General features: G+C 41.4%; 1 protein-coding gene across 2 annotated transcripts; it reads right to left on the reverse strand.

Moving 5' to 3' along the window:
• Positions 1–77: 77 nt before the first annotated feature.
• LOC139761652 (calcium-activated chloride channel regulator 1-like) lies at positions 78–20,142 on the reverse strand. Of its 2 annotated transcripts, none has more exons than XM_071685964.1 (17): positions 19,941–20,142; positions 16,739–16,849; positions 16,166–16,346; positions 14,844–15,018; positions 14,161–14,251; positions 13,621–13,748; positions 12,773–12,899; positions 11,662–11,892; positions 10,068–10,223; positions 9,573–9,740; positions 8,856–8,948; positions 7,820–7,990; positions 6,721–6,823; positions 3,359–3,505; positions 2,872–2,948; positions 1,586–1,730; positions 78–1,277 (listed from the first exon to the last, which is right to left on the reverse strand). In XM_071685964.1, the coding sequence occupies exons 1-17, from the start codon at positions 20,109–20,111 to the stop codon at positions 568–570; spliced, it is 2,985 nt and encodes a 994-aa protein (XP_071542065.1). In that variant the 5' UTR covers positions 20,112–20,142; the 3' UTR covers positions 78–567. The 2 variants fall into 2 exon arrangements, with proteins under 2 accessions (XP_071542065.1, XP_071542064.1); XM_071685963.1 differs by having other exon boundaries at positions 8,856–9,053; positions 19,941–20,141.
• Between the last annotated feature and the right edge of the window lie 2,418 nt (positions 20,143–22,560).

A 22,560-nucleotide genomic window follows, 5' to 3' on the forward strand; every position in this document is an offset into this window, starting at 1 on the left:
TTCGTCTGTTTCCTTGCGCTACCTCGCAAACGCGGGAGACAGCGGCAAAAAAAAAAAAAATATATATATATATATATATATATATATATATATATATATATATATATATATATATATATATATATATATATATATATATCTTTTTCTTTCTTTCATACTATTCGCCATTTCCCGCATTAGCGAGGTAGCGTTAAGAACAGAGGACTGGACCTTTGAGGGAATATCCTCACCTGGCCCCCTTCTCTGTCCCTTCTTTTGGAAAATTAAAAAAAAAGAGAGGGGAGGATTTCCAGCCCCCCGCTCCCTTCCCTTTTAGTCGCCTTCTACGACACGCAGGGAATACGCGGGAAGTATTCTTTCTCCCCTATCCCCAGGGATAATATATATATATATATATATATATATATATATATATATATATATATATATATATATATATATATATATACGCACGTCTCCTTCACCGTATGCATAACCAGATAATCATATCTTTAGAATTACAAACCCACACAATACACACACGAGCTGAAGAATCTCAACTTTAGGTCAGCGACGCAAATTAATTACCTAAGCGTTTATGTACAAGGCTTCTGACTTCTGTAAGGATTCATCAGTCACGTTGGGTTCTTCATACTCCCCTTCGAAAGTGAATTCATCATCGTCGGCAGAATTTTCATAATAATCCTCTGGTGTGGCGTCGCTTGATGGCGGCGGTACAGGCAGCTGTCTCTCACTGCGAACGCGATTGAAAGCCGTTATGGCTACGGGCGTCGTCGTCCTTGGTTCATCCACTTTTCTAATAATTTTAATGTCAGCTAAACTGTGGGCACTGGACGAGTCCGGTGGACTCCCTGGGGAGAATGTGACGTTTGTGTGGCCGAACTGAGGTGATCTGGGTTTTGGCGTCGTCGATCGCTTATAATACTTAAAATAAAAGAAATAACCAGAAGCGACAATAATGAGACCCGCCGCGAGCCCACCGAAGAACGCTCCCCAAATAGCACCCACGCGCGAACAGGGGAAATCTGGTGGCTCTGTAGGAGGAGGATGCGACGGGACGACGTCACAAGAGACGGTGACGGCGGCAACATTGGAGTCTGCACTCTCCTGCAGGAGTGTGTCGCGCGCCCGCACCAGATAATACAACTGCCGGTCACATATGGGAGGCGCGAACTCTACCACTGCGACGGACCCTCCTTCCACGACGGAGTAGGTCGTGTTCTGCACGACCTTCCACTCACGGCTCTGGTGAGCCCAAAGGACCCAGTACTCGAGAGCTGCGGACAAAGGGTTAACATTATTATCATTCCTAGTCACCGCAACATCAGAAACATAAATGTAGGAATATCATGCATGTTAGGGTAAAAACAAGTCATAACTACGTCTAGTAAACTGACACAATACTCGCGAGAAGATAATTACTTCCCTATTGCTCGCCGGAAGATCATTACTCCCCTACTGCTCGCGATAATTCTCTATCTTCTTTTACATACATTGAAACCATATCACCTATGGAGTCGAGAAGGTGGCTTCTGAAAGACTCTCTTAACTATACCTAAAAAGATAACAAGGACCACCGACTTACCATAACCATAGTCCAGGTCGTCCCCAGGCGCCGTGAAACTTAGGATGACTTTGCCGTCGTAGGGGACACAATATAGGTCAGTGACCCGAGCCGGTGGGAACACATCCAGTTGACCTGCTTCGCTCAGCACCACCGCCTGAGTCGCCTGATAGAAGTTGTTCTTTTAAACATCAAGCAGCTAACTGGACATAATTTCCAGTTCTGTTGGCTCAAGTTTGATAAACTAATTGGATCAATACATCAAGAAAAAATTTAATTCATCATCATCATATATAATTTGATTTTCAGAACAAACTGATCTCAGAAAAAACTTCTTTCAATTTCCTTTGCCAAATACACCGAAGTGAGCCACAGTTTTTTCCCGGACAAGTACAGCAATAGAACAAGAATAATGGATGTTAACAAAATGAGGATTGTTCATACTGAGAGCAACACTTGCACAGACATACGATCTAGTTATAAACCTAATCAACTTTAAGATTACGACAGCGTACTAACGTAGCCACCCCCCCCCCCCCCCACTACACACACACACACACACACACACACGCACACACACACACAAAATGTGCGACTGCGTTCTCACGTAACTACAAAGCGTAATGAGATACTTTTGTACTACACTGATTAGTGCTGCCACTTGCCGTCATACATGCCCGGGTTCGGGTCCCGGAGTGGCTAGCCGGTTCACATCAAACCCAGGCTTCGTCTTCACAGTTACGGTTGGTCCATCAATGTGTAGCTTATAGGAGCTGGAGTGTGTATATTTGCGTGTGTAAACATCAGGTACAGACGAAGCAACACGAGTGAAAATGTCCCTCCTCTTACACATAAAATAATAATCAGACTGAATTAACACAGCAGCGAAGTCACATGCTATAAGTATAGCATACTGGTGTCAACAACACGTTTTCTTAGAGCGCAGTGACGTAGTTTACACAGTGTAGCGCAGTGCTGGACGTAATATACACAGTGTGCCGCAGTATTAAACAAAGTCTACACGGTGTACCGCAGTGTTGGACGAAGTCTACACAAAGTATCCAGTGTTGGAAGTAGTTTGTCTACACAGTGTAACCCAGTGTTGAACGTGGTCTACACAGTGTACCGCAGTGTTGGACGTAGTCTACACAGGGGACCTAGTGTTGGAAGTAGTCTACACAGTGTACCGCTGTGTTGGACATAGTCTTCACACTGTGATACAGTGTTAGACGTAGTCTATACAGTGCAGCGTAGCGTATGGATGACACCACACCGTGAATGATGCAGAAACACAGAGAAAAACTCACCAAGTATTGGATGTTGGAGGTAAAGATTTCTCTCGGCAGATGGTCACCACGGATGGAACTCCCACAACACACCACACCTGAGGTAACAATCAATACGTTAGATCAGGTCAATGTCAACAGTGAGTCAAATTAAGTCCAATCAGTTCACAGGGTCAGGTCAATGCATGTAGTCAGATCAGTACATCAGGTTAGGTAAATATATCATTCAAAAAGCATCAATATTTCTTTAATCCTAGATATGAAAATGCTGTCAGCGAAAAACAAATAAAATGGTCAGTGAACAATTGACTGTGACCAAAACTGTAAGTGAAGAAAACTGTCCACGGACAGATTTGTCAGCAAATACAATTATCTGCAAGCACACGTGTCAGCCAACGGAAGTATGACATCTTACAGAGCAAAAGATAAAACGGTTGAAGGAGCGACCAAGATCTGGCCTGTATGAGCCTTCGCTTACTCGCTAAAGCGATGCGTACGTGACATTAACCTGTGTTAGGGGTGCTGGTGGTATATCCTACCACTTCGGACGAAGATGTTCCCCGGACCTTGATCATCAGGGTACAAGCGTCGACGTTTCCAGGTGCGAAGACCCAGTACCGGGAGTACACGCCGTCACCTCCCGTCACGTCCGGACCTACAAAGAAGACACAAGTGTACACGTTATGTGAAAGACCACAATTTTGCGCGTGATCAAGTTTATTCCTATGAGTCCAAGAGGAAAGTGAAACACGATAAGTTTCCAAGTGCACTTTCGTGTAATAATCACATCATCAGGGGAGACACAAGAAATATCAGTCAGCTGATATACAACGAAGAGACGCCATTTGGTAAACAACGTGATTGTCCAAGGCAGACAACGAGCATATCACAAACTTATTATGTGGTTAAGAAGGGGAACTGTTTACAAATTCTACCAACAATAAAGCTACCCAATTTGTATAGACCTTCACTAATTCTAAGGTTATAATTCTTTGTGTATTCAATAATAAAAGATTCAATTATATTTCTAGTGGTACTGGAGTTAGAGTTAATAACTGAGAAGGCATTACTTAAGTCAATACAATGATCATAGTTTTTACCGTGATTAAACAAAGCATTTGATTCTTGTCCTGTTCTTATACTATATTTATGTTGCTTAAGTCTAACAGAAAGATCCTTACCAGTCTGCCCAACATAAAACTTATTACAATTTCTACATGGCACTTTATAGATGCACCCAGGAGAATTTTCTGGTGAATCCCTGATTAAGATATTCTTTATAGTATTATTGTTCCTGAAGGCAGTATTTACATTAAAGAATTTAAGCAACATGGGAAGTAAAGTAAAACTATTATCAAAAGGGAGAACTTAAAAGATTCTTGGTGTCAATGAGAGGCTTGGGTTCAACTCTAAAAAATTATTTCTTTGCTAACTTAAGGGATTTATCATTGAAAGATCTAGGGTACTTTAACTTAGATCCAATAGAATATATCTTCTCAAACTCATCATCAGTAAACTGTGAACTGCAAATACGTTATGCCCTAAGGAACATGGATTGAAATGTACAGAGCATCAGATTGGGGAAGAGCAGTGTGGTTTCAGAAGTGGTAGAGGATGTGTGGATCAGGTGTTTGCTTTGAAGAATGTAAGCGAGAAATACTTAGAAAAGCAAATGGATTTGTATGTAGCATTTATGGATCTGGAGAAGGCATGAGAGAGTTGATAGAGATGCTTTGTGGAAGGTATTAAGAATATATCGTGTGGGAGGCAAGTTGCTAGAAGCAGTGAAAAGTTTTTTCCAGGATGTAAGGCATGTATACGTGTAGGAAGCAAGGAAAGTTACTGGTTCCCAGTGAATGTCGGTTTACGGCAGGGGTGCGTGATGTCTCCATAGTTGTTTAATTTGTTTATGGATGGGGTTGTTAGGGAGGTGAATGCAAGAGTTTTGAAGAAAGGGACAAGTATGCAGTCTGTTGTGGATGAGAGGACTTGGGAAGTGAGTCAGTTGTTGTTCGCTGATGATACAGCGCTGGTAGCTGATTCGAGTGAGAAACTGCAGAAACTGGTGACTGAGTTTGGTAGTGAGTGAAAGAAGAAAGCTGAGAGTAAATGTGAATAAGAGCAAGGTTACGAGGTACAGTAGGGTTGAGGAAGAAGTCAATTGGGAGGTAAGTTTGAATGGAGAAAAACTGGAGGAAGTGAAGTGTTTCAGATATCTGGGAGTGGATTTGGCAGCGGATGGAACCATGGAAGCGGAAATGAGTCACAGGGTTGGCAGGGGGCGAAAGTTCTGGGAGCGTTGAGAAATATGTGAAAGGCGAGAACATTATCTCGGAAAGCAAAAATGGGTATGTTTGAAGGAATAGTGGTTCCAACAATGTTTATATGGTTGTGAGGCGTGGGCTATAGATAGAGTTGTGCAGAGGAGGGTGGAGGTGTTGGAAACGAGATGTTTGAGGACAATATGTGGTGTGAGGTGGTTTGATCGAGTAAGTAATGAATGGGTAAGAGATGCGTGGTAATAAAAAGAGTGTGGTTGAGAGAGCAGAGAAGGGTGTTTTGAAATGGTTTGGTCACATGGAGAGAATGAGTGAGGAAAGATTGACAAAGAGGATATATGTGTCAGAGGTGGAGGGAACGAAGAGAAGTGGGAGACCAAATTGTGGGTGGAAGGATGGAGTGAAAAAGATTTTGAGCGATCGGGGTCTGAACATGCAGGAGGGTGAAAGGCGTGCAAGGAATAGAGTGAATTGGAACGATGTGGTATACCGGGGTCGACTTGCTGTCAATGGATTGAACCAGGGCATGTGAAACGTCTGGGGTAAACCATGGAAAGTTTTGTGGGGCCTGGATGTGTAAAGGAAGCTGTGGTTTCGGTGCATTATACATGACAGCTAGACTGATTGTGAACGACTATGGCCTTTGTTGTCTTTTCCTAGCGCTACCTCGCGCGCATGTGGGGGGAGGGGGTTGTCATTTCATGTGTGGCGTGGTGGAGACGCGAATGAATGAAGGCAGCAAGTATGAATTATGCACATGTGTGTATATATATATATATATATATATATATATATATATATATATATATATATATATATATATATATATATATATATATACTTTGAAATGTATAGGTATGTATATGTGCGTGTGTGGATGTGTATGTATATGCATGTGTATGTGGGTGGGTTGGGCGATCCTTTCGTCTGTTTCCTTGCGCTACCTCGCTAACGCGAGAGCCAGTGACAAAGTATAATAATAATGATAATAATAATAATAATAATAATAATAATAATAATAATAATAATAATAATAACAATAATATATACATATATATATATATATATATATATATATATATATATATATATATATATATATATATAGATATATATATATATATATATATATATTTTTTTTTTTTTTTTTTTTCTTCATACGATTCGCCATTTCCCGCATTTGCGAGGTAGCGTTAAGAACAGAGGACTGGGCCTTAGAGGGAAAATCCTCACCTGGCCCCCTTCTCTGTTCCTTCTTTTTGAAAATTAAAAAAAAAACGAGAGGGGAGGATTTCCAGCCACCCGCTCCCTCCCCTTTTAGTCGCCTTCTACGACACGCAGGGAATACGTGGGAAGTATTATTTCTCCCCTATCCCCAGGGATAATATATATATATATATATATATATATATATATATATATATATATATATATATATATATATATATATATATATATATATATAATCATAAGTGATTGTAGTATCTCGAAGAAACAGAGAAACGATGAGACAACACACTGACGCGAACTGCACTGTAATACAGAATACATTGATGTACTACATTGCTGACTGAGTGGGCGAAGAACTCACTTCCTCCTCCGTTATCCTTGAGGCGAAGGTCAAACGTCGAGACTTCACCTTGAATGCCCACCGTGACCTCAGCCCCCACCACTGGCCGCTCAGATTTACTCACCTGTCAACACACCAACACGTGCATAACGTGAATTCCATGATGCCCTTGTAAACACATTCTATGTCGTTCCATTCGAGAATTTACTACAGCCTTGGAAAGACTGATCAATTAATTCTTACATATACATATTTCAAAGGCTCTCTTTTACGTGACTGGATAAAGTGAGTCTTGTCAAGCTGATTTTGGAAACGCATTAATCATACCATACTGACCTGAAAAACTTATTTAAATAACCTTAAGATAAGAGACTCAAAAACTTATTAAATGAAGTAATTCTAACATTCTCGCCCACAAAGACATAATACTGACCTGATAAAGTATTAAGTAGTTCTGTCTATCATTCTGATCTGAAAGGCGTATCAATTTAGAGTGCTATGCCAAATTAATCTAAAAAGTGACTAAATCGCATCTATAAGTTATGTGTTTTGATATCTATATATCTTTCTGCTTCATGCGACTACTAAAAAAAGAATGTAAACAGTGACCCCTGGTGAGACCGGAGTGAACAATTAGGGTAAGTCTCTAAGGAATGATTATCTGAAGAACTATACGAAAACGTCTCTAGGGGGAGTAATTACGTACAACAAAAATATTAGAGACCGTCTCTGGGAATAATGACCATCAAAAGAAATATTAGCGACCGTCTCTAGGGAATAATTACCTTCAAAAGAAATATTTGAGACCATCTCTAGGGAATAATTACCTTCAAAAGAAATATTTGAGACCATCTCTAGGGAATAATTACCTTCAAAAGAAATATTTGAGACCATCTCTAGGGAATAATTACCTTCAAAAGAAATATTAGCGAACGTCTCCGAGGAATAGCTGCCTTCTAAACACAAACTTACAGACCCCTACATAAGACAACATCCCTTAAAAGACCTTAGACAACACCCTAATCCCTGCCAGACCCTACACCCTAGACAAGAATCTCTCTCTCTCTCTCTCTCTCTCTCTCTCTCTCTCTCTCTCTCTCTCTCTCTCTCTCTCTCTCACCCTGACGTAGAGGCTGACGGGGTCGTCCGGTTTGTCCAAGTGGAGGAACGAGAAGTCGTGAGAGGACCAAAGCTCCACCTGAAGGCCATCGTCCGCCTTCGTGGCCACCACGTCCACCAAGTGGGGCTCGAGCTTCACGGTAAACCCGACGTAGATATTGTTGTTACCGACCTGGAAGAATAATCGATCAGAATCTTAGAGGAGCGTTGCTTTATAAAACAAAGGCCGGTGCTTGAATGAGAGAAGAAGAAAAAACAGGAAAAAAAAAATTACGAGAAGAGCTTCGTGAAGAAATGTTAACAAAAAGAAAAGAATAGTTTACGATGGATGTAGGGATATGATGTCCAGAGAGAAACAAATAGTAGGATTATTAATACTGATACGGAGGGCGTAAAATGGTTCCGGGCAACACTTCAACACTCCTAAGTCAAGAGGGTGGTACTTCCCTGGAAGGATGCTGTCTACAACCCACTGATACGGAGGGTGTATTACAATGGTTCCCGCCATCACTTTAACACTTAAGACAGGAGGGTGGAATTTCCCTGGGAGGCTGCTATTTACAGCCTACTTTATGTTAGATTCCAGAAGACAGATTAAGGTGTGATCCCAAACTTAGTTTTACGTGATTCGATAATAGCTATATTAGTCATCACATTCTCCTTCCGGATTAAGATAAAGATATTCAAAAGGAAAATCTGTCACTGAATTATATTTAAGCACATAAACACTTTGCTTGTCAAATGACAGTTATACATCATAATAAAGTAGATGCTTTGTACCATTTCAATTTTGTTGAAGCTCACACCTATACCGTTCGTGAAGTTCGAATCAGTACCATGTAATCGCGAACCTTTGAAAGTTAACGAGTGAATCGGAAACATTTCAAGTACGTATGAGAAGTTCCATAGTCTGTATGTATGAGAAGTTGATTAGTTTGTGTAGTAACTCATTCCCAGAGAGAGAGAGAGAGAGAGAGAGAGAGAGAGAGAGAGAGAGAGAGAGAGAGAGAGAGAGAGAGAGAGAGAGAGAGACTTACCTTTAGGTTACGAGGAGACACCGTGAAGACCTTATCAGTGACAGAGTATGTAATCAGAGGGACGTCGTTGTTGGCCACGACATAAGCCGGTTCCTGGTGGGTGTAGAAGAAGAGGGCCACAGGTTGTGTGAGGTCAACGTTGTCGCCGACGTATAGGGTAAAGTTGCATGGGTCACAGTCCAGCTTCTCCTTCTTAATCTAAGACGGAATTTTAAATATACTGCTATTACGAGTCTCTAAGAGTGGTTTAGAAAACTTTCTGATTTTGACAATAACGTAGCAAAAGTGTATACATGGAAAAAGAGTGTATCATGTGATAAGAAGCATTATCACACCAACTGTGGTAATAAGCACGCAATCCCCCCCCCCCCCCCACACACACACACACACACACACACACATTACAATCAATGTCAACAGGAACGAAAGAACTCTCAGGAAATTAAAGTTTTGGAGGTGGTGGCTTTGTCCTTCAAGCTCGGTTACATAGAAAAAATGGTGTACTGTATCTACAGATATCCTGACCCAATGATCATGACAGTACAGCCACTGAGCACGAATGGGAGGCCCTTGAGAACGATAGCACGACCCGTGGGTATGAAGGACCAAACCATCATACCCAGGAGTCTCACCGTCGTGCTCAGGGGTCGTGCCGTCGTGCTGGAAGGTCGTACCCTCGTGCTCCAGGGGATACATTTCTTGGTCATACAAACTGACCTGGATTTTGGGAATGAGCGAGGTTTGCTTCAGGGTTTCCACTTGTATCCTTCGGAGGTGCTGAGTGAGATCCTGTTGCACCCTCAGGGACTGACGACGGGTGCTGTCGAACGAGTAAGTCTCATCGTTCACCTTCAGCACTTGGCCCCCTGTCCTGGACGCCAGTGTCTGAACAAAGGAGGGAGGTCACGTATTAAGAAACACTCCTCTGTTGCTGTCTCAACACAGACTGAAAAATGAGGTGAACTCTCTGAACTTCATAGCTTCTGTTAAGAGATCTATTGACTTTGGTTTCGGGCCATTTTGTCTTGAATAGGGGATCATGAGACACATGGGAGACACATGGGTAGTATCGTTTCTCCCCCATCCCCAGGAATAATGAATTAATCATAGCCAAGCTATGAGGAGAAGAGAATTAACTAGAACAAGTCTTCTCTAAAGATATCAAAGATATTAGTAGTACAAGGAATCGCACAGCAAAATACCAAGACTTACCCTGAAGCTATTGATGTTAACTTGGTTAACGGAGGAAGTAAAGGGAAACAGAATCGGCCACACCGCACAGGGTCCGGCAGCTGTGACCATGGCTTCGGCAGAGCTGGACAAACTGGCCGGGTTCACCAGCAGGATGATAGTGCCGCCTTGCAATAGCTACGAGAAAGAAGAACTAAAAGACGTCTTTGTAGAGTACAAGGATAACAAACATTACATCTCCCTTTACACCTCAACTATACCTGCATTACTTGGCTCCAGAAGACTTCATTGTACAAGTCCTTTGATAATAATCTATTCCTTTCCATAAGGCTCTATTTTTTTTTTTTTTTTTTTTTGCTCATCTCGAATCATCCACAAACAAAAAAAGTGAAACGTTCTACTTAGTTCTCACCTCTTGGCAAAGTTCCCCCAGATTATCACGAACAGATGACCCTGTTATCGTCTGACTGTTGTACTATATCGAAAATAAAAAGATTTCCCTCATTAATTAGGCACCCCGTCATCACCTAGCATCTTTTTAACTCTAAGTACCATATACACTTTCCATAAATATCAACTCTGTAATCTCATTCCAACTTCCGATCATTACCTTTAGTCTTTTCATCAAAGTGTTTTACTTCTGATCCCCGCTCGTTCGCCTTTACACCCTCAGTGTCCCCCACATCTTAGAGATACCGCCATACTTTCCTCATAACACTATCCAGTACACTATCCTTCAAGTGTACATCCCACAATACTGTCCTTTTAGTCTCTACCTATATGTATTTCATTATTCGTTTCCATCCAGTCATACACGCTATTATAATTTCAAACTACTTTGGTGTCTCATTTATTCCTTTATAGCTATCAAATGGACCGATATTTGTTCTGTTCCACATATAAGCTTTTTTTACTGTATTTATTCCTATTTCGTCTATTCTATCATTATGCATGTTCCATTTTTCTGTTGCCTGCTCACTGCTTACCCTGTCAGTTCATTTATTCATTCAGTGAGCATAGTCAGAAAGTAGCCAAAGCAATTTGTTTTTAATATATCGTGAGAAAGACAATCACTCAATTCGCAACTGTAGTGTTTATATTTCAAAAAATCACCTGTAGCGTTATATTTCAAAAAATCATATTAATCTCTTGAATCCCACAGGTTTCTCTTCCCTTCCCTACAAAAGTCTGCCTTAATTCAAAAAGTTCCTCTATGGTCAGTCTCAAACTTAGACTTGAGGCTATGCACTTCCAACCAAACACTATACTTTTCTATACTATATCGATTCGTACGGATATTCTAAATTCCTATACCAACAGCAATTCCTCTCCATAACAAGACTGTTTCTTGTCAATCTCTTCCAACAAGCTCAACTCGTCGAGTTTCCAGTGTCAAGTTCAGCAGAGGAAGCAAGAGTAATGAGTATGAGAGTCTTATTAATTGAGTTATGTAAATCATACGTCACTTGCACTCACAGGTGAGAGAAACTTCACATTTGCCATCCCTGTTCCGTTGTACCTTATTGTGTCACGCTGTGTTGTTTAAGTGCATATCATCTAAAGAATTTTCTAAAAGTTATATGATTGCTCAAAGAGGGGTTCTCCCCTTGCCTACCAAATAGTTCTTCACGTAATTAAGAGCGTTAACGACGTTCTGGCTTGACGAAGAACTTGGCGAAAACGGCAAGGCGTCGGCCAGAGTTGGCCGGGATACGGTGCTAACAGTGGTCAGCGGCTGCCGGAGCGAAGGAGTACTTGTAAACGTAACGATGCCCAGATTGGAGTTGGTAAGGATGTCCTCCATCACCCACTGCTTCACCGTCGCCCTCAGGAGGTCCCATCTCTCCTGTCGAGGAGAGTAGATGTCGCTAGGTGACTCCTGCAGAGCATTTGTGATAATGTTCTAACCCTAAGAGAAACAGTTTGTAAGATAAAGTTTGTGTTTATTCTCCACTTGCAATCCAACACCTCAAATAAACGTCCGGTAATTATGTAAGCTCGATTTAAGGATTATCTTGATTAACTTAATCGGATTAATTGGACTGTAATATAAGAACGAAGGTACATTAGGGATACAGTTATATTTCAACCTAATCTCAAGTCAAAAGCCTTTCATCTTCTCGATCCGATTATTAGACAGATATAAAACCGTTATCAGGATTTCTGTTAAACTTAAAGGTAAATATGAATATAGAAATAAATATAAATATATAGTCTGTTACAGTATATAACCTAACATGTATCTGAAGTTGACCAACAATGACCTACAGGCCAAAATATACTGAACCAATTTCTTTTAGTCTTCTTTCCTTGCCTTGTACATCATGCACTAAAATTTTTCATTTGTCGGGGGCTAACAAATGGGATTTTCATACAGTGATTAAAGACTGTCATTAAGGAGAAAAATATTATGACAAATTAGGCGTGTGTATCTGGTCTCTGTGTCCGTCTATCTGTATGAGTTTACCTCTCCAAAATTTCTTCATGGTACAGAGAGAGGAGAGAAATCTACTCTAGAGAATCCCATATCTTTAAACTTTCTTAACCCAAGACAGGATTTTTCCCTTTGGCAAGGCCAGCATGCATGCGGGTGTGTTTATGTGTGCTTGTACCTCGCTGACGCAGAAAACGACGAAAAAGTATGAAAGAAATAATACTGGAAGAAAGTGGTAATCACTAGATTGGCAAAAAAAAAATCACATCAAGCAATGGAGGAGAGGACTGACTATGCATTTATTGTTGCTCATAAAGCTCGTTGCCTCCATCAGGAGGACGTAGGTCCCCGCTGCCTCAGGGTTGTAGGTGACATAGGTCATGTCGAAGGCGTCGCCGCTCCACGTGGGATCACCAGGTCTGCAACACAGATCACATACACAAAAGCTGTCGAGGGAAATTTATGAACCATGACGTGAGGGTATATTATGTTTGTCTCCTGAAAGTCAGCCATCGGGACTATTATCATTATCATTCTATTATCATTAATATCATCATTTGTTTTTACAACAACAGCAACTGTTACTAAAAAAAATTCCTTTACCAGCCACTTCTTTGACATATTCAATGAGAGATTTGTAAGACATGTGAGACGTATACAAAGGAATGATTCGTCTTTTTATGGAATACTGTTCCTACACCCGAGGAAGCTCTAGTTCTCCAAGCCTACTGGAAACTTGAATCTAGAGTAGCCCAACTTACCGACTTTCCCAATCTGACCTCAAAACTTGCTCTACTTTCAATGCACTGTGCTCTTAGTTCTCTCTCCCTAGTCCTTAGATATTGCTTCGGTTTCTGCTCTCGATAGGAGGCTCCTCACGTGAATAGCTATATCATAAAGGACTCGAAGTGTCGATACAGTTATGATTATTATCTGGCCGTTGACGATTCAAGGATAGGCCTTTGCGACGTCTGTTCCTTTCCTTGTATCCCTAAACATTGGAGTTTATAGATACAGATAAATAAATGCATATCCCACCACCTAACACATATATGAACCTGGAGAAACTCAGGTAAACAATGCAATTGCTACAAGGCAACATAACTTAGTACTGAAACAATGAATAATAATATACTGTACATCACTGGCGATCGCTGGAAGTCCAAGTGATTCTTCAGAATCTCCATGACACTCCTGCCACGGCACTGGGCATTCTGCTTCGTCGGCGTCAAGAACTGGTGACTGTCGGCGTCACAGAAGTCGGTCACCTGACGGAGGAGCAGAAGGCCAGGTCAACAGGGTGTTGCATCCATCATCAATATGGTAATTTTGTCTCACATTTGGCATTCAATATTCATATTCGCATATGGTACGGCGAGATTCTGGGGTTTAGTAATATCAAGCCTACCAGCACGGCGGCTCGATCCTTGAGCATGATGGATTGGCCTTTGATCTTACTCTTAAGGATGAGGTCAAAGGTCACGCCAATGTACCTAAGGATCGTGCTGACATACTCAAGGATTTTAGAATAAAGGAAAGAATTGCCAAGTGTTACAGTTGAAGAAAAGAAGAGACAGAGTGAGAGTAGATATCTGCCTGCGTTTTGTTGAACATGGAGACTGGCATCAGATAATGGCGCTCAGGTCCATCTCATGAGGTCATCCGAGACGTCAGACTTACGGAAACAAGATTGGGCAGGGCGAGGAGGGACGAGGTGGCACTCTGCTCCCTTTCCAGCTCAAAACTACAGTCTGGGGGGTGGCACGGCTCCCTGCGGAACACTTCAGCATCAGACCCAAGGTTAGGGAAAAATTGCATCACTGCTTCACTGGTTACGTGACGCAACAGAAGCATAAAAACGTCTAAGACTGAGAGAAAATATTAGAAGAGACAACGCAAAGAATATGGTATCTCTTCTTAAGGAAATGAGATATCTAGTCAAACAAGATAGTGATTTCGTGGCTATGAAAGTTTAAGCCATAGAGCAAGCGTCACCACAATGATCCAATGGTCTGTATAATTGGATTACATTTGTCAAACTCAGTCTTTATGTGGTACATCAAAAAACGCTACCAACGAGAAATTTCTTTTGAGATAAACAAAGTAGTTTCACTGCACCTCGATGGACTACCACCCTAAACGATGAATAGCTGGACGACTGATTCACTTTAGTTACAATTACTGTAAAGATAATAGCAGGAAACAGGGAGAAAACTGTCAATCGTTGTTTACTTGCAAGTTAATCTTATCGAAGACAGGAAGACATCCTAGTTGAGGCCGTCTTTACTGTCATACAATGATCTATTTAACTATCTAATATAAAAAAAAATGTAAGGATTACTTGAGTCCAATGTCTCACGCACTTGAATCTGCCGTTCAAGTCAGCGTTGGCGCAAAAGTTCGGTAGCCAGCCGCCAGTGGTGCTCGGGTAAGCAGCAATCCTGGAGTACGCCGGAGGGAACACTGGGTCGCCCTTCAGCCCATACTCCTCGAAGACTCCCCACCGAAACTTGGCCCACTCGTGTATCACCCTGTTGCCTATTGCCCACCACCACGCCCACACACACAGCAGCCATGTCCACATAAGCCAGTCGGGGTGACAAGAGGAAAGATAGAGACCAGATGGTAAATATCAAGATCATTAGTGATTGCTTAGTTAACGCCTTCATCTACATCACTCCACACTAACTTTGTGTGTGTATCTGTGTGTGTGTGTGTGTGTGTGTGTGTGTGTGTGTGTGTGTGTGTGTGTATCAGTTTAGATTGAATGACTTTACGAAGGCATTTACATCTGCATACAATAAAAATAAAAGTGTGGCATACGTCACAGGTTGATTAAGTACTGTAAATCAATTTTGGTTTGTGACGATTATGGTTATGCCTAATCATAAGGCATCTGCATTTCACTGAGAGTTAACTGTGAACATTATAGGGAGGATAATTGATTTAGCAGTATGAATGGTTTTTATTACCGTCAAAAGCAATTTTTTCCTAAACAGAATACTGGTTAGCTAAGAAGGAATAACCAATCAATATCTAAAGCACTGAAATACTTTCAGCTGGGGATAGACATTCGAAAATGAAGCTGAAACATCTGGTGAAAGTGGAAACTGGTAAGACCTCTTCATTCTGAATGATATGTAACATCTGAGAGGGTGGACCAAACCTTGATCACATTATACTGCAGTTATTTTGTTATGAGTCATTATTAAACATACCTTCCTGGCTGTTATTTACATACACAATGTTCTTTGTCTTATTCTTTGGATTTCGAATTATTGCATAAGACACTGCAGGTAGCTTAGTGCCAGATGAGAAAAAAGAAAATCAAAAGATCATTTGCGAGACACGACCAACACCTCACTGATCATGGGCCTCCGAAGCTGTGGGATGGATGTAAAGGAATCATTCTGACGAGGGAAAAACCTACAGAGAAGAGGAATGTATTACGACGTCAGCGGAACAGGGAGACAGTAAGAGAATAAGAGTACATTCTATTGTCACTCATTGAAGCATTTGAACATTCTAACTCCATTACACAATATTTACTGTAGCAAAAAGAGATCATCGACTCTAGTGAATGTTTAGCTAGCTAGATACACCTCTAACTGACAGAGATGCTGAGAAACATATCTGACAGAGATTAACGTTAGTAAACATGTCTAAATGGGAGAGATGGACTTACCTCTCAGTGCGAAGGAGGAGCTGCTGTTTCTGAGGAAGGTATATGGCATATACAAGAGGTCTCCCGCCCTACCACAGCCCTGGCTCTGTAGAGTCCAGGGTTGGTCCCCAAAAACTGGATGGTCATTGGCCAGGATGAGGTGGGCCTCAGGCATCTTCACCACCTCCGGGACTTCAGTGGGCTGTGGACGCCATGAAATCACATCAACAAAAAGTAATATAATTGACTAATATATTCTTGCTCTTACCCAGTACGGTTACAGTAGGCCTAGCCATTCATCAGTCACTCACCTAAGAGACCATACGGTAATCTGTGTTCCAAGTGACTCACATTAAAGTACTGTACAGAGAGAACACAAGTGATCTACCAGTCATGCATGATTCTGAAAAAGTCTTTTAACAGACTTAGTTAAGAATAAGACTTGATAAGGATTATTCACTCATTCGGAAGAGGATTTGGGTCCAGGGGAACGTCCCCAAAAGGACAGTCAAAGAGCCGAGCATCCTCGAAGCTTCCTATGGAGCGAAGTCTCCTCTAGTATGGACAGTAGCACGGACAAGAGGAACGACTTACCAGACCGCACGAAGTGGCAAGTAATTTCGGCACCACGACCGTGACCCCGGAGAAGGCCAGCAGACCATGCGAAGCGTTCTGTAGCGCCTCTGACGCCTTCTGCAGGATCTCCTACGAGACAAAGGAAGATGTCAGACTTTCGCGTTTCCTTAAGTTAAAGACTGTGGCATCTTCTTACCACCTGATATATATATATATATATATATATATAGAGAGAGAGAGAGATAGATAGAGAGAGAGAGAGAGAGAGAGAGAGAGAGAGAGAGAGAGAGAGAGAGACTGTACCTACCTATAAGTATCTACGGCTAAATTTGGCTGGGACAAGAAGAAAGAAAGAGAGATGCTGACTCAATATTCAAATTTGCTAAATAGGATAACTTGGCAAATAAACTTTTACTATAAAACCCGCATATTCTTGAAATCTATAATTCACTGGTCTTAAACCTCCGTGTGTAATGCTTTCACAAAAAACATATGGAATGAGTAATAAAAAAAAAAAGGATGAATTTGAAGAATCCTTACCAAATGTAAGGCAACTAAGAAATCTTACTTCATCTACCATTACTTAATATAACAACGTAACTAAGCTGAATATAGACCAGGTTTATCCAGATTAGGTTGGGCTATGTCTAGTTAGCTTCCATGATATCCCTTATGTTGCTTGAATGCATAACCAGCGACGTAAATAAGGAAATTTGTATCTAAAAAAAAACTACTTTTGTTTGTGGTAGCTCTTTGATAACAAATCAACTCAGACTTTCACACATATAACGGGCATGAAATCGTGCATCTATTAGCAAATTTTGTTTATGAAATAAGGGGATGGACCGAGAGTACACAAATCAACACGATCATAGTAAACGACACGGGTCACATATGAGAGCTTAGAACTGATTAACCAGCAAAGCAAACGCACTAGGGTTAGCAGCACCCGGTATGTCAAGTACACACACACTCCCGTTCATCTAGTATCTCATGATAAGGCCAGTGATAACATTTTTGAGATCCAGAGAAAATTGGGGCAAGTTCTTTGCAGAATAGAATCTAGCGTCGTCTAATCTATATATATATATATATATATATATATATATATATATATATATATATATATATATATATATATATATATATATATTTTTTTGCTTTGTCGCTGTCTCCCGCGTTTGCGAGGTAGCGCAAGGAAACAGACGAAAGAAATGGCCCAACCCACCCCCATACACATGTATATACATACGTCCACACACGCAAATATACATACCTACACAGCTTTCCATGGATTACCCCAGACGCTTCACATGCCCTGGTTCAATCCATTGACAGCACGTCGACCCCGGTATACCACATCATTCTAATTCACTCTATTCCTTGCACGCCTTTCACCCTCCTGCATGTTCAGGCCCCGATCACTCAAAATCTTTTCCACTCCATCTTTCCACCTCCAATTTGGTCTCCCACTTTTCCTCGTTCCCTCCACCTCTGATACATACATCCTCTTGGTCAATCTTTCCTCATTCATTCTCTCCATGTGACCAAACCATTTCAAAACACCCTCTTCTGCTCTCTCTTATTTCCACACAACTCTCTTACCCTTACATTACTTACTCGATCAAACCACCTCAAACCACATATTGTCCTCAAACATCTCATTTCCAGCACATCCACCCTCCTGCGCACAACCCTATCCATAGCCCACGCCTCGCAACCATACAACATTGTTGGAACCACTATTCCTTCAAAAATATCCCTTTTTGCTTTCCAAGATAACGTTCTCGCCTTCCACACATTCTTCAACGCTCCAAGAACGTTCGCCCCTTCCCCCCACCCTGAGACTCACTTCTTATCTAATTTCTGTGAAGTGAAACGATTGACTTTCTGTTTTCCAATCAATATTCCATGTGAGATTTTATCATTTCGTTGTAAATTAGCCAAAGGAACAAGATATTGGCCAGACCTCACATCACTTCATTCGCTAAACGGTACCGCCACTGCGTCAGTGATGGCATGTAGAGGTCACAAAGATTAAAAGATAGGATATTTACACAAGAGGCGACTGTTAAGGGCCCCGCGTACAATTTGCGACCTCACTACCTACGGATATCCTTAAAGGATGATACGTACACAATCTGATGGTAAAGGGAGATGGTACATTGTCATCCTTTAACGAAACACAACAGAGATATTCCCGTTCGAAGACTTCAATAATCACCTTATCAGCTGTGTTACGCTTGATATCGTGTTCGCTAAGATAGAAAGCTGGTTTACGTCAAAGAGAACGACGGTACTACCCTTGAACACGACAATTCGACCCTTGAGAACGACATCGCGACTCAGGTATGACGATGACCCTTGAGCGTTGAGTTAAATGCCAGGTCATCATTCTCTACGGTCGTAATCTTTGTACTCAAAGGCCGTTAGCCGTGCTAATTGGTGATGCCGTTGTGCTCGAAGGTCATACCGTCGATAATGAATAATAATGCCATCGTGATCAGAGGTATAGCGTGCAGAGCTTATCACTTACGCTGCTATGTTCAGACACTACGATGACAAGGCTCATGACATGGGCACGGCTGTAACAATCCGTCCTATAAGGCCTAAAGAGTGGTAAACGTCAACAACGTTCTCAAATGAAAAGCAAAATGTAACACGACTGTACTATCGGGAAGCGGTTCAAGTACCACTTATGGCGGCTAACATGAGATAGCAAATATTCTGCCACAGTAAATACTTCCTTCTCTCAACAATATTCCTACTGTTTTCTGCAATTACAAGCAACTTTACGAGAAATTACGCTGAAGTCTCTTACTAGATTTCTTATGTGAATACCACGTATACACACTAGTTTCTGATTATGTATAAACTGTCTTCATACATAAGTATACTCGAGGCGCTACAGGACTCCAACTGGATGCAGTTATACCACGAGTGAAAAGTCACCTTCGACGGGGCCATATTTTCAATGGACGAATAGGAGTCAAGTCTCGTTGAGGAGCTTGTCTCTCCGAGAGTCCAACATTGCTTCTGGTAGGGGCGTAGCCTTCAAGCTGCTGAGGCCTCATACAGGGGGTCCTGGAGTTGTATTATAAATGACTGTAACTCACCAAAATGGATCACTGTAAAATTCGTACCATAGTATTGGTCAGGTCCTGGAGTTGTATTATAAATGATTGTAACTCAACAAAATGGATCACTGTAAAATTCGTACCATAGTATTGGTCAAGACGATGTTACAATCTTCCAGTTCGAGTCCCACCTTTACAACCAGGTTCGAGTACGGATCATCGTCCTCTACAGACGTCATGCGGCCGTTAACACCGACCAGGAAGTAGGCCAGAGCCACCGACGTACAACACCACCACCACCACATCATCACCATACAACCACCACCATCAGACACTGACCGATATGAGTCAAGGGGTAGCATCGGGTGGTGTGTTAATGTGTCTTATCATTCTTATCTACCAGCAGTCGTGCACGATAAGACCACCCAATTATCACTACTTTTTACGGAAGGACACAGATAAGATACAATGAGAGGATACATTTAGAGGTGGGATTAATGGAGGGAGGATACTGATGTATAAACACATAAAACCGTGGAAAGTAAATGATGGTATAAGTTTTTATTGTGTCTTCACTTGGCATGTTCCATTTAACTTTCCCATCTATCACAATGTACGTACTTCACGTCTTTTCTCTCTTTCAGTAGTGGAGAGAGAGAGAGAGAGAGAGAGAGAGAGAGAGAGAGAGAGAGAGAGAGAGAGAGAGAGAGAGAGAGAGAGATGTCAAAAACAAGATACAACACGAATACATACACACCCCAAGTCAGACCGGGGTTATATAAATAAACTAATAACACGATTACAGAAAATTGGCCACATGCATCAAAAAAAAATTACCCCATACACCTGTACACCCTTGTCTCCTCATCCATTTCGAACTATCTTTTCCTTCCCTGTCCCACCTCTTCTTCTTTTTCTCTAACCACCCCATTAAGAAAAATTCTCAGTATGAATGAGCAGAAAAATAATAATAATAAAATGACTTGGTAATGATTATATCTCTCATATAACTTTTTCAGTAACTTTGGTGTAACTTTTCATATAAATTCCTCAAGAGGGAAAAAGTCTCACGCAACGCACAAATGATCCGTCAATAATCAGCAATATGCTATTAACGAATAAAACCGGAGACTGTGCGAAACATTAGACGAAAAAGAAAAAAAATCTCTCCACAACCTCCCACCCGCAACCCTTCTATTCATCATCCATAAAGCCAGTAAGAGTAAATATTCCCTTCATTGTTACTTTATCAAGACTCGAATATACAAATTCATTGGTCAACAATGTACAACAACTCGTCTTCCTAGATAATTGGGATTTCAAAGCCTCTAAAGTCTGGGCCGCAATTTCTACATCTTCAGCATTTTTCTTAGATCAATTTTTGTGCCATCAGTAACAACCCTTGGGCCACAACTTCTCTACTTTCAGTAATGTCGTTTGAGTTATAAATCTTCTATCAATACCAACAATTGGGTCACCACTTCTGTACCATCAATAAGGTCGCTCGGGTCACAACTTCTGTACTGTCAATAATGTCACTTGCGTCACAGCTTCTACAGCGTTAGTACTGACGCGCGTTAGTACCCTGGTGCTGTGCGGAGGGTCGAGGGTTGTTGCCCGGGTGAAAGGCATTCTAACGTGTTGCTAAAATGGGTGTCATCGCGTGTTTCAGCTGTAACGGTCCGAGGTACGACTGCGTTTTACCTCTGCCTATGGTAATCATTACTGCTGTCAGGAACCTTGTTAGCTCCTGCTTGTGTGTAGGTATAGCTTCTAAATAATTATAATAATAATAGTAGAGAGAGAGAGAGAGAGAGAGAGAGAGAGAGAGAGAGAGAGAGAGAGAGAGAGAGAGAGAGAGAGAGAGAGAGACTGTAATATTACAGTACCCGGTCTTCATAAGTAAATGTCTTGTCTCATATAGCCTTTGGCACGAACTACTGTCGACCAGGAACCACATGTTCGACCTGGGATGGAAGCTTTCTGGGATATAGTGAGGACACAGAACCATCCACAAGTTTTACAAAAATACGCGCACAGTTTACATTAAACAATTACGAGTGTACTGTATTTATATAAGCAAAATAACTCAACCTTTAATGAATACCAGAGATACACAAAGTAGAACACCCTACTACACAGATACCACGCACCCTCCCATGGTCACTACCAGAGGTACCACACACACCCTTCCAGAGTTACTAAAGGGGTACCACACTTGCTCCCATGGTCACTACAGGGGTACCACACTTCCTCCCATGGTCACTACCGAAGGCAATACACAACAAACCCAACCCCATCAGCTGTGCCTGAGGGTACAAGACTCCTCCTCCGTGACACGAAACACGAATGGAGGTCACCTGAATTTGAACACGTCATGCAATTCTCCATCACGAATCACGGCCCGCAAGATGCACAGTACCCATACATGTCATCAGTACATCTTAACTACGGCACTGGCAGCTTACTATCGATTCTAAAACAGCCGACCATACAGTTGGGCCCTTCAGCACTCAAAGCTTTTATAGGATGCCTAAAGACGTTCAATGTGTTTCTACACGAGTACTGTCTAAATAATATAGATTCTGGGAAACAATCAAAATACATCTTCCAGTTATGTGTGGCTAGCGCATGAATCGAGCGAGTCTGGTCTGATGGTAATAATTTTCGAAAGGCTTCAAGAAATCTGTAATTCACTGACCATCATAAATTCTGGTGAAACTATATATAGAAATTCACATTGTTTCATCCAATCTCATGTCT

This window comes from Panulirus ornatus, chromosome 41, assembly GCF_036320965.1.
Source record: "Panulirus ornatus isolate Po-2019 chromosome 41, ASM3632096v1, whole genome shotgun sequence".
Classification (NCBI taxonomy): domain Eukaryota; kingdom Metazoa; phylum Arthropoda; class Malacostraca; order Decapoda; family Palinuridae; genus Panulirus; species Panulirus ornatus.

What these genes read in the sequence shown, in the direction of transcription:
- LOC139761652 (XM_071685963.1), bottom strand. Translation starts at nt 20,111, where the DNA reads ATGGTGATGATGTGGTGGTGGTGGTGTTGTACGTCGGTGGCTCTGGCC. An exon ending in TCGTCTTGACCAATACTATG is followed by an intron (nt 16,850 to 19,940) that starts GTACGAATTTTA and finishes TTTGTCTCGTAG; the next exon opens with GAGATCCTGCAGAAGGCGTC. An exon ending in TGTCTCCTCGTAACCTAAAG is followed by an intron (nt 7,991 to 8,855) that starts GTAAGTCTCTCT and finishes TTATTCTTCCAG; the next exon opens with GTCGGTAACAACAATATCTA.